Below are 12,004 nucleotides of genomic sequence, written 5' to 3'. Positions count from 1 at the left end.
GTGTCAGCCAATCAGCCTCCAGCACTGCATGGTGTCCCCTGTATTGGGTGTGACGTGTTGGTATGACTGCAGTAGAGTGTAGGGACCAGTGTCAGCCAATCAGCCTCCAGCACTGCATGGTGTCCCCTGTATTGGGTGTGACGTGTGGGTATGGCTGCAGTAGAGTGTAGGGACCTGTGTCAGCCAATCAGCTTCCAGCACTGCATGGTGTCCCCTGTATTGGGTGTGACGTGTGGGTATGGTTGCAGTAGAGTGTAGGGACCTGTGTCAGCCAATCAGCTTCCAGCACTGCATGGTGTCCCCTGTATTGGGTGTGACGTGTGGGCATGGCTGCAGTAGAGTGTAGGGACCAGTGTCAGCCAATCAGCTTCCAGCGCTGCATGGTGTCCCCTGTATTGGGTGTGACGTGTTGGTATGGCTGCAGTAGAGTGTAGGGACTCCCTGTGTCAGCCAATCAGCCTCTAGCACTGCATGGTGTCCCCTGTATTGGGTGTGACGTGTTGGTATGGCTGCAGTAGAGTGTAGGGACTCCCTGTGTCAGCCAATCAGCCTCCAGCACTGCATGGTGTCCCCTGTATTGGGTGTGACGTGTGGGTATGGCTGTAGTAGAGTGTAGGGTCTCCCTGTGTCAGCCAATCAGCCTCCAGCACTGCATGGTGTCCCCTGTATTGGGTGTGTCGTGTGGGTATGGCTGTAGTAGAGTGTAGGGACCAGTGTCAGCCAATCAGCTTCCAGCACTGCATGGTGTCCCCTGTATTGGGTGTGACGTGTGGGTATGGCTGCAGCAGAGTGTAGGGACTCCCTGTGTCAGCCTATCAGCTTCCAGCACTGCATGGTGTCCCCTGTATCGGGTGTGACGTGTGGGTATGGCTGCAGTAGAGTGTAGGGACCTGTGTCAGACAATCAGCCTCCAGCACTGCATGGTGTCCCCTGTATTGGGTGTGACGTGTGGGTATGGCTGCAGTAGAGTGTAGGGACACCCTGTGTCAGCCAATCAGCCTCCAGCACTGCATGGTGTCCCCTGTATTGGGTGTGACGTGTGGGTATGGCTGCAGTAGAGTGTAGGGACCAGTGTCAGCCAATCAGCCTCCAGCACTGCATGGTGCCCCCTGTATTGGGTGTGACGTGTTGGTATGGCTGCAGTAGAGTGTAGGGACCAGTGTCAGCCAATCAGCCTCCAGCACTGCATGGTGTCCCCTGTATTGGGTGTGACGTGTGGGTATGGCTGCAGTAGAGTGTAGGGACCTGTGTCAGCCAATCAGCCTCCAGCACTGCATGGTGTCCCCTGTACTGGGTGTGACGTGTGGGTATGGCTGCAGTAGAGTGTAGGGACCTGTGTCAGCCAATCAGCCTCCAGCACTGCATGGTGTCCCCTGTATTGGGTGTGACGTGTTGGTATGGCTGCAGTAGAGTGTAGGGACTCCCTGTGTCAGCCAATCAGCCTCCAGCACTGCATGGTGTCCCCTGTATTGGGTGTGACGTGTTGGTATGGCTGCAGTAGAGTGTAGGGACTCCCTGTGTCAGCCAATCAGCCTCCAGCACTGCATGGTGTCCCCTGTATTGGGTGTGACGTGTGGGTATGGCTGCAGTAGAGTGTAGGGACTCCCTGTGTCAGCCAATCAGCCTCCAGCACTGCATGGTGTCCCCTGTATTGGGTGTGACGTGTTGGTATGGCTGCAGTAGAGTGTAGGGACCAGTGTCAGCCAATCAGCCTCCAGCACTGCATGGTGTCCCCTGTATTGGGGTGTGACGTGTGGGTATGGCTGCAGTAGAGTGTAGGGACTCCCTGTGTCAGCCAATCAGCCTCCAGCACTGCATGGTGTCCCCTGTATTGGGTGTGACGTGTGGGTATGGCTGCAGTAGAGTGTAGGGACTCCCTGTGTCAGCCAATCAGCCTCCAGCACTGCATGGTGTCCCCTGTATTGGGTGTGACGTGTTGGTATGGCTGCAGTAGAGTGTAGGGACCTGTGTCAGCCAATCAGCTTCCAGCACTGCATGGTGTCCCCTGTATTGGGTGTGACGTGTGGGTATGGCTGCAGTAGAGTGTAGGGACCAGTGTCAGACAATCAGCCTCCAGCACTGCATGGTGTCCCCTGTATTGGGTGTGACGTGTGGTTATGGCTGTAGTAGAGTGTAGGGACCAGTGTCAGCCAATCAGCCTCCAGCACTGCATGGTGTCCCCTGTATTGGGTGTGATGTGTTGGTATGGCTGCAGTAGAGTGTAGGGACTCCCTGTGTCAGCCAATCAGCCTCCAGCACTGCATGGTGTCCCCTGTATTGGGTGTGACGTGTGGGTATGGCTGCAGTAGAGTGTAGGGACCTGTGTCAGCCAATCAGCCTGCAGCACTGCATGGTGTCCCCTGTATTGGGTGTGACGTGTGGGTATGGCTGCAGTAGAGTGTAGGGACTCCCTGTGTCAGCCAATCAGCCTCCAGCACTGCATGGTGTCCCCTGTATTGGGTGTGACGTGTGGGTATGGCTGCAGTAGAGTGTAGGGACCTGTGTCAGCCAATCAGCCTCCAGCACTGCATGGTGTCCCCTGTATTGGGTGTGACGTGTTGGTATGGCTGCAGTAGAGTGTAGGGACTCCCTGTGTCAGCCAATCAGCCTCCAGCACTGCATGGTGTCCCCTGTATTGGGTGTGACGTGTTGGTATGGCTGCAGTAGAGTGTAGGGACTCCCTGTGTCAGCCAATCAGCCTCCAGCACTGCATGGTGTCCCCTGTATTGGGTGTGACGTGTTGGTATGGCTGCAGTAGAGTGTAGGGACCTGTGTCAGCCAATCAGCTTCCAGCACTGCATGGTGTCCCCTGTATTGGGTGTGACGTGTTGCTATGGCTGCAGTATAGTGTAGGGACCTGTGTCAACCAATCAGCTTCCAGCACTGCATGGTGTCCCCTGTATTGGGTGTGACGTGTGGGTATGGCTGCAGTAGAGTGTAGGGACCTGTGTCAGCCAATCAGCTTCCAGCACTGCATGGTGTCCCCTGTATTGGGTGTGACGTGTTGGTATGGCTGCAGTATAGTGTAGGGACCTGTGTCAACCGATCAGCTTCCAGCACTGCATGGTGTCCCCTGTATTGGGTGTGACGTGTGGGTATGGCTGCAGTAGAGTGTAGGGACTCCCTGTGTCAGCCAATCAGCCTCCAGCACTGCATGGTGTCACCTGTATTGGGTGTGACGTGTGGGTATGGTTGCAGTAGAGTGTAGGGACCTGTGTCAGCCAATCAGCTTCCAGCACTGCATGGTGTCCCCTGTATTGGGTGTGACGTGTGGGTATGGCTGCAGTAGAGTGTAGGGACCAGTGTCAGCCAATCAGCCTCCAGCACTGCATGGTGTCCCCTGTATTGGGTGTGACGTGTGGGTATGGCTGCAGTAGAGTGTAGGGACTCCCAGTGTCAGCCAATCAGCCTCCAGCACTGCATGGTGTCCCCTGTATTGGGTGTGACGTGTGGGTATGGCTGCAGTAGAGTGTAGGGACCTGTGTCAGCCAATCAGCCTCCAGCACTGCATGGTGTCCCCTGTATTGGGGTGTGACGTGTGGGTATGGCTGCAGTAGAGTGTAGGGACTCCCTGTGTCAGCCAATCAGCCTCCAGCACTGCATGGTGTCCCCTGTATTGGGTGTGACGTGTTGGTATGGCTGCAGTAGAGTGTAGGGACCTGTGTCAGCCAATCAGCTTCCAGCACTGCATGGTGTCCCCTGTATTGGGTGTGACGTGTGGGTATGGCTGCAGTAGAGTGTAGGGACCAGTGTCAGACAATCAGCCTCCAGCACTGCATGGTGTCCCCTGTATTGGGTGTGACGTGTGGTTATGGCTGTAGTAGAGTGTAGGGACCAGTGTCAGCCAATCAGCCTCCAGCACTGCATGGTGTCCCCTGTATTGGGTGTGATGTGTTGGTATGGCTGCAGTAGAGTGTAGGGACACCCTGTGTCAGCCAATCAGCTTCCAGCACTGCATGGTGTCCCCTGTATTGGGTGTGACGTGTGGGTATGGCTGCAGTAGAGTGTAGGGACCAGTGTCAGCCAATCAGCCTCCAGCACTGCATGGTGTCCCGTGTATTGGGTGTGACGTGTGGGTATGGCTGCAGTAGAGTGTAGGGACTCCCACTGTCAGCCAATCAGCCTCCAGCACTGCATGGTGTCCCCTGTATTGGGTGTGACGTGTGGGTATGGCTGCAGTAGAGTGTAGGGACCTGTGTCAGCCAATCAGCCTCCAGCACTGCATGGTGTCCCCTGTATTGGGTGTGACGTGTTGGTATGGCTGCAGTAGAGTGTAGGGACCTGTGTCAGCCAATCAGCTTCCAGCACTGCATGGTGTCCCCTGTATTGGGTGTGACGTGTGGGTATGGCTGCAGTAGAGTGTAGGGACCTGTGTCAGCCAATCAGCCTCCAGCACTGCATGGTGTCCCCTGTATTGGGTGTGACGTGTGGGTATGGCTGCAGTAGAGTGTAGGGACTCCCTGTGTCAGCCAATCAGCTTCCAGCACTGCATGGTGTCCCCTGTATCGGGTGTGACGTGTGGGTACTGCTGCAGTAGAGTGTAGGGACCAGTGTCAGCCAATCAGCCTCCAGCACTGCATGGTGTCCCCTGTATTGGGTGTGACGTGTGGGTATGGCTGCAGTAGAGTGTAGGGACCTGTGTCAGCCAATCAGCCCCCAGCACTGCATGGTGTCCCCTGTATTGGGTGTGACGTGTGGGTAAGGCTGCAGTAGAGTGTAGGGACCTGTGTCAGCCAATCCGCCTCCAGCACTGCATGGTGTCCCCTGTATTGGGTGTGACGTGTGGGTATGGCTGCAGTAAAGTGTAGGGACCTGTGTCAGCCAATCAGCCTCCAGCACTGCATGGTGTCCCCTGTGTTGGGTGTGACGTGTGGGTATGGCTGCAGTAGAGTGTAGGGACCAGTGTCAGCCAATCAGCCTCCAGCACTGCATGGTGTCCCCTGTATTGGGTGTGACGTGTGGGTATGGCTGCAGTAGAGTGTAGGGACCTGTGTCAGCCAATCAGCTTCCAGCACTGCATGGTGTCCGCTGTATTGGGTGTGACGTGTGGGTATGGCTGCAGTAGAGTGTAGGGACCTGTGTCAGCCAATCAGCTTCCAGCACTGCATGGCGTCCCCTGTATTGGGTGTGACGTGTGGGTATGGCTGCAGTAGAGTGTAGGGACTCCCTGTGTCAGCCAATCAGCTTCCAGCACTGCATGGTGTCCCCTGTATTGGGTGTGACGTGTGGGTATGGCTGCAGTAGAGTGTAGGAACCTGTGTCAGCCAATCAGCCTCCAGCACTGCATGGTGTCCCCTTTATTGGGTGTGACGTGTGGGTATGGCTGCAGTAGAGTGTAGGGACCTGTGTCAGCCAATCAGCCTCCAGCACTGCATGGTGTCCCCTGTATTGGGTGTAACGTGTTGGTATGGCTGCAGTAGAGTGTAGGGACCTGTGGCAGCCAATCAGCTTCCAGCACTGCATGGTGTCCCCTGTATTGGGTGTGACGTGTGGGTATGGCTGCAGTAGAGTGTAGGGACACCCTGTGTCAGCCAATCAGCTTCCAGCACTGCATGGTGTCCCCTGTATTGGGTGTGACGTGTGGGTATGGCTGCAGTAGAGTGTAGGGACTCCCTGTGTCAGCCAATCAGCCTCCAGCACTGCATGGTGTCCCCTGTATTGGATGTGACGTGTTGGTATGGCTGCAGTAGAGTGTAGGGACCTGTGTCAGCCAATCAGCTTCCAGCACTGCATGGTGTCCCCTGTATTGGGTGTGACGTGTGGGTATGGCTACAGTAGAGTGTAGGGACACCCTGTGTCAGCCAATCAGCCTCCAGCACTGCATGGTGTCCCCTGTATTGGGTGTGACGTGTTGGTATGGCTGCAGTAGAGTGTAGGGACCAGTGTCAGCCAATCAGCTTCCAGCACTGCATGGTGTCCCCTGTATTGGGTGTGACGTGTGGGTATGGCTGCAGTAGAGTGTAGGGACTCCCTGTGTCAGCCAATCAGCCTCCAGCACTGCATGGCGTCCCCTGTATTGGGTGTGATGTGTGGGTATGGCTGCAGTAGAGTGTAGGGACCTGTGTCAGCCAATCAGCCTCCAGCACTGCATGGTGTCCCCTGTATTGGGTGTGGCGTATTGGTATGGCTGCAGTAGAGTGTAGGGACCTGTGTCAGCCAATCAGCCTCCAGCACTGCATGGTGTCCCCTGTATTGGGTGTGACGTGTGGGTATGGCTGCAGTAAAGTGTAGGGACCTGTGTCAGCCAATCAGCCGCCAGCACTGCATGGTGTCCCCTGTATTGGGTGTGACGTGTGGGTATGGCTGCAGTAGAGTGTAGGGACCTGTGTCAGCCAATCAGCCTCCAGCGCTGCATGGTGCCCCCTGTATTGGGTGTGACGTGTTGGTGTGGCTGCAGTAGAGTGTAGGGACCAGTGTCAGCCAATCAGCCTCCAGCACTGCATGGTGTCCCCTGTATTGGGTGTGACGTGTTGGTATGGCTGCAGTAGAGTGTAGGGACCTGTGTCAGCCAATCAGCTTCCAGCACTGCATGGTGTCCCCTGTATTGGGTGTGACGTGTTGGTATGGCTGCAGTATAGTGTAGGGACCTGTGTCAGCCAATCAGCCTCCAGCACTGCATGGTGTCCCCTGTATTGGGTGTGACGTGTTGGTATGGCTGCAGTAGAGTGTAGGGACCTGTGTCAGCCAATCAGCTTCCAGCACTGCATGGTGTCCCCTGTATTGGGTGTGACGTGTGGGTATGGCTGCAGTAGAGTGTAGGGACTCCCTGTGTCAGCCAATCAGCCTCCAGCACTGCATGGTGTCCCCTGTATTGGGTGTGACGTGTGGGTATGGCTGCAGTAGAGTGTAGGGGCCTGTGTCAGCCAATCAGCCTGCAGCACTGCATGGTGTCCCCTGTATTGGGTGTGACGTGTTGGTATGGCTGCAGTAGAGTGTAGGGACACCCTGTGTCAGCCAATCAGCCTCCAGCACTGCATGGTGTCCCCTGTATTGGGTGTGACGTGTGGGTATGGCTGCAGTAGAGTGTAGGGACCTGTGTCAGCCAATCAGCCTCCAGCACTGCATGGCGTCTCTGTATTGGGTGTGACGTGTGGCTATGGCTGCAGTAGAGTGTAGGGACCTGTGTCAGCCAATCAGCTTCCAGCACTGCATGGTGTCCCCTGTATTGGGTGTGACGTGTGGGTATAGCTGCAGTAGAGTGTAGGGACCTGTGTCAGCCAATCAGCTTCCAGCACTGCATGGTGTCCCCTGTATTGGGTGTGACGTGTTGGTATGGCTGCAGTAGAGTGTAGGGACCTGTGTCAGCCAATCAGCCCCCAGCACTGCATGGTGTCCCCTGTATTGGGTGTGACGTGTTGGTATGGCTGCAGTAGAGTGTAGGGACTCCCTGTGTCAGACAATCAGCCTCCAGCACTGCATGGTGTCCCCTGTATTGGGTGTGACGTGTGGGTATGGCTGCAGTAGAGTGTAGGGACCAGTGTCAGGCAATCAGCCTCCAGCACTGCATGGTGTCCCCTGTATTGGGTGTGACGTGTGGGTATGGCTGCAGTAGAGTGTAGGGACTAGTGTCAGCCAATCAGCTTCCAGCACTGCATGGTGTCCCCTGTATTGGGTGTGACGTGTGGGTATGGCTGCAGTAGAGTGTAGGGACCAGTGTCAGCCAATCAGCCTCCAGTACTGCATGGTGTCCCCTGTATTGGGTGTGACGTGTTGGTATGGCTGCAGTAGAGTGTAGGGACCTGTGTCAGCCAATCAGCTTCCAGCACTGCACGGTGCCCCCTGTATTGGGTGTGACGTGTTGGTATGGCTGCAGTAGAGTGTAGGGACCTGTGTCAGCCAATCAGCCCCCAGCACTGCATGGTGTCCCCTGTATTGGGTGTGACGTGTGGGTATGGCTGCAGTAGAGTGTAGGGACCAGTGTCAGCCAATCAGCCTCCAGCACTGCATGGTGTCCCCTGTATTGGGTGTGACGTGTTGGTATGGCTGCAGTAGAGTGTAGGGACCAGTGTCAGCCAATCAGCTTCCAGCACTGCATGGTGTCCCCTGTATTGGGTGTGACGTGTTGGTATGGCTGCAGTAGAGTGTAGGGACTCCCTGTGTCAGCCTATCAGCCTCTAGCACTGCATGGTGTCCCCTGTATTGGGTGTGACGTGTAGATATGGCTGCAGTAGAGTGTAGGGACCTGTGTCAGCCAATCAGCCTCCAGCACTGCATGGTGTCCCCTGTATTGGGTGTGACGTGTAGATATGGCTGCAGTAGAGTGTAGGGACCTGTGTCAGCCAATCAGCTTCCAGCACTGCATGGTGTCCCCTGTATTGGGTGTGACGTGTTGGTATGGCTGCAGTAGAGTGTAGGGACCTGTGTCAGCCAATCAGCCTCCAGCACTGCATGGTGTCCCCTGTATTGGGTGTGACGTGTTGGTATGGCTGCAGTAGAGTGTAGGGACTCCCTGTGTCAGCCTATCAGCCTCTAGCACTGCATGGTGTCCCCTGTATTGGGTGTGACGTGTGGGTATGGCTGCAGTAGATTGTAGGAACCTGTGTCAGCCAATCAGCCTCCAGCACTGCATGGTGTCCCCTGTATTGGGTGTGACGTGTTGGTATGGCTGCAGTAGAGTGTAGGGACCTGTGTCAGCCAATCAGCCTCCAGCACTGCATGGTGTCCCCTGTATTGGGTGTGACGTGTGGGTATGGCTGCAGTAGAGTGTAGGGACTCCCAGTGTCAGCCAATCAGCCCCCAGCACTGCATGGTGTCCCCTGTATTGGGTGTGACGTGTTGGTATGGCTGCAGTAGAGTGTAGGGACCTGTGTCAGACAATCAGCTTCCAGCACTGCATGGTGTCCCCTGTATCGGGTGTGACGTGTGGGTACGGCTGCAGTAGAGTGTAGGGACCAGTGTCAGCCAATCAGCCCCCAGCACTGCATGGTTTCCCCTGTATTGGGTGTGACGTGTTGGTATGGCTGCAGTAGAGTGTAGGGACTCCCAGTGTCAGCCAATCAGCTTCCAGCACTGCATGGTGTCCCCTGTATTGGGTGTGACGTGTGGGTATGGCTGCAGTAGAGTGTACGGACCTGTGTCAGCCAATCAGCTTCCAGCACTGCATGGTGTCCCCTGTATTGGGTGTGACGTGTTGGTATGGCTGCAGTAGAGTGTAGGGACCTGTGTCAGCCAATCAGCTTCCAGCACTGCATGGTGTCCCCTGTATTGGGTGTGACGTGTTGGTATGGCTGCAGTATAGTGTAGGGACCTGTGTCAGCCAATCAGCCTCCAGCACTGCATGGTGTCCCCTATATTGGGTGTGACGTGTTGGTATGGCTGCAGTAGAGTGTAGGGACTCCCTGTGTCAGCCAATCAGCCTCCAGCACTGCATGGTGTCCCCTGTATTGGGTGTGACGTGTGGGTATGGCTGCAGTAGAGTGTAGGAACCTGTTTCAGCCAATCAGCCTCTAGCACTGCATGGTGTCCCCTGTATTGGGTGTGACGTGTGGGTATGGCTGCAGTAGAGTGTAGGGACCAGTGTCAGCATCAGCCAATCAGCTTCCAGCACTGCATGGTGTCCCCTGTATTGGGTGTGACGTGTTGGTATGGCTGCAGTAGAGTGTAGGGACCAGTGTAAGCCAATCAGCCTCCAGCACTGCATGGTGTCCCCTGTATTGGGTGTGACGTGTGGGTATGGCTGCAGTAGAGTGTAGGGACCTGTGTCAGCCAATCAGCTTCCAGCACTGCATGGTGTCCCCTGTATTGGGTGTGACGTGTTGGTATGGCTGCAGTATAGTGTAGGGACCTGTGTCAGCCAATCAGCCTCCAGCACTGCATGGTGCCCCCTGTATTGGGTGTGACGTGTGGGTATGGCTGCAGTAGAGTGTAGGGACTCCCTGTGTCAGCCAATCAGCTTCCAGCACTGCATGGTGTCCCCTGTATTGGGTGTGACGTGTTGGTATGGCTGCAGTATAGTGTGGGGACCTGTGTCAGCCAATCAGCCTCCAGCACTGCATGGTGCCCCCTGTATTGGGTGTGACGTGTGGGTATGGCTGCAGTAGAGTGTAGAGACCTGTGTCAGTCAATCAGCCTCCAGCACTGCAAGGTGTCCGCTGTATTGGGTGTGACGTGTGGGTATGGCTGCAGTAGAGTGTAGGGACTCCCTGTGTCAGCCAATCAGCTTCCAGCACTGCATGGTGTCCCCTGTATTGGGTGTGACGTGTTGGTATGGCTGCAGTATAGTGTGGGGACCTGTGTCAGCCAATCAGCCTCCAGCACTGCATGGTGTCCCCTGTATTGGGTGTGACGTGTGGGTATGGCTGCAGTAGAGTGTAGGGACCAGTGTCAGCCAATCAGCCTCCAGCACTGCATGGTGTCCCCTGTATTGGGGTGTGACGTGTGGGTATGGCTGCAGTAGAGTGTAGGGACTCCCTGTGTCAGCCAATCAGCTTCCAGCACTGCATGGTGTCCCCTGTATTGGGTGTGACGTGTTGGTATGGCTGCAGTATAGTGTGGGGACCTGTGTCAGCCAATCAGCTTCCAGCACTGCATGGTGCCCCCTGTATTGGGTGTGACGTGTGGGTATGGCTGCAGTAGAGTGTAGAGACCTGTGTCAGTCAATCAGCCTCCAGCACTGCAAGGTGTCCGCTGTATTGGGTGTGACGTGTGGGTATGGCTGCGGGGAGAAGTATTTATCGATTTCTTTTCTTTTCCCAGTACGAGCGAAGGTCTCACCAGGACTGACCAGGATGGGATCTGATGAAGAGATCGTTAATTTGCTGGTGTGAATGGAAGACCAGTCACTGCAGTCTGCGATTGGGACGTCTGTGAGGAGCGTCTGACTACCGTGCAGGACGGTACTGACACCCCAATCTCTGCTGAGATGTATAGACCACTCTGTCCACGCCTCTGAGGACCACCAATCACCTCTCACAATCCACAAGGATAGTTTACTTTACAAATGTGTTACTCCGGACAAGCCAAAGGGAGACTAGGTAATAGACATGGAATCCTGAGACTCCGCCCTCAGCACGCGTGTGTTGCATTGGCCTGCCCCCTGGCCCCACGTGGCAGTCATGCATGAACGTGTACGGTTCTCCTGTTGCCATGTACTGTGAACTATGGATCTTGTGGGTGGAGCTTCCTGCGGTGTGCACGCGGCACACATGGCGTCATGGCGGTTTGCGCCCTTCGGACGTTGGAAGAGCAAATATTTCTTCTTTAGTGTTTTGGTGCAAAATAAACCTCTGGAGTTTTCTTATAATTGTATCAGGAGAGTGTTTTACACTGCTTGAGTGTGCAGCCCCCTGATATTACAATGATATTACCCCACCTGCCTGCTGCCCTCTGATATCACATCCATAATATCCATGCTGTAACTGACTTCTCCTGCCTGCAGCCCCCTGATATTACATCCATAATATCCCTGCTGTAACTGCCTCCTGCCTGCAGCCCCCTGATATTACAATGATATTACTCCACCTGCCTGCTGCCCCCTGATATCACATCCATATTATCCCTGCTTTAACTGTCTCTTACCCTCCTGCCTGCAGCCTCCTGATATTACATCCATAATACCTCTGCTGTAACTGCCTCCTCATGACTGCAGCCCCCTGATATTACATCCATAATACCCCTGCTGTAACTGCCTTCTCCTGCCTGCTGCCCCCCTGATATAACATTCATATTATCCCTGCTTTAACTGTCTCTTACCCTCCTGCCTGCAGCCCCCTGATATTACATCCATAATACCCCTGCTGTAACTGGCTCCTCCTATCTGCAGCCCCCTGATATTACATCCATAATATCCCTGCTGTAACTGCCTCCTCCTCCTGTCTGCAGCCCCCTGATATTACATCCATAATACCCCTGCTGTAACTGCCTCCTCCTCCTGTCTGAAGCCCCCTGATATTACATCCATAATATCCCTGCTGTAGCTGCCTCCTCCTGTCTGCAGCCCCCTGATATTACATCCATAATATCCCTGCTGTAACTGCCTCCTCCTCCTGCCTGCAGCCCCCTGATA

At 55.2% G+C, this 12,004-nt stretch overlaps 1 protein-coding gene across 1 annotated transcript in view; it reads left to right on the top strand.

Annotated features, from left to right (window-relative positions):
- INSIG2 (insulin induced gene 2) overlaps window positions 1-11,242 on the top strand; it is a 52,204-nt gene extending 40,962 nt beyond the window's left edge. Inside the window, exon 6 of the mRNA XM_068247136.1 lies at window positions 10,696-11,242. Within this exon, the coding sequence (XP_068103237.1) occupies window positions 10,696-10,722 (27 nt within the window). The 3' untranslated portion in view covers window positions 10,723-11,242. The remainder of the gene's footprint in view (window positions 1-10,695) is intronic.
- Window positions 11,243-12,004: the final 762 nt, after the last annotated feature.

Source organism: Hyperolius riggenbachi, chromosome 7 (assembly GCF_040937935.1).
Source record: "Hyperolius riggenbachi isolate aHypRig1 chromosome 7, aHypRig1.pri, whole genome shotgun sequence".
NCBI lineage: Eukaryota > Metazoa > Chordata > Amphibia > Anura > Hyperoliidae > Hyperolius > Hyperolius riggenbachi.
This window is presented reverse-complemented; position numbering and strand designations above follow the sequence as displayed.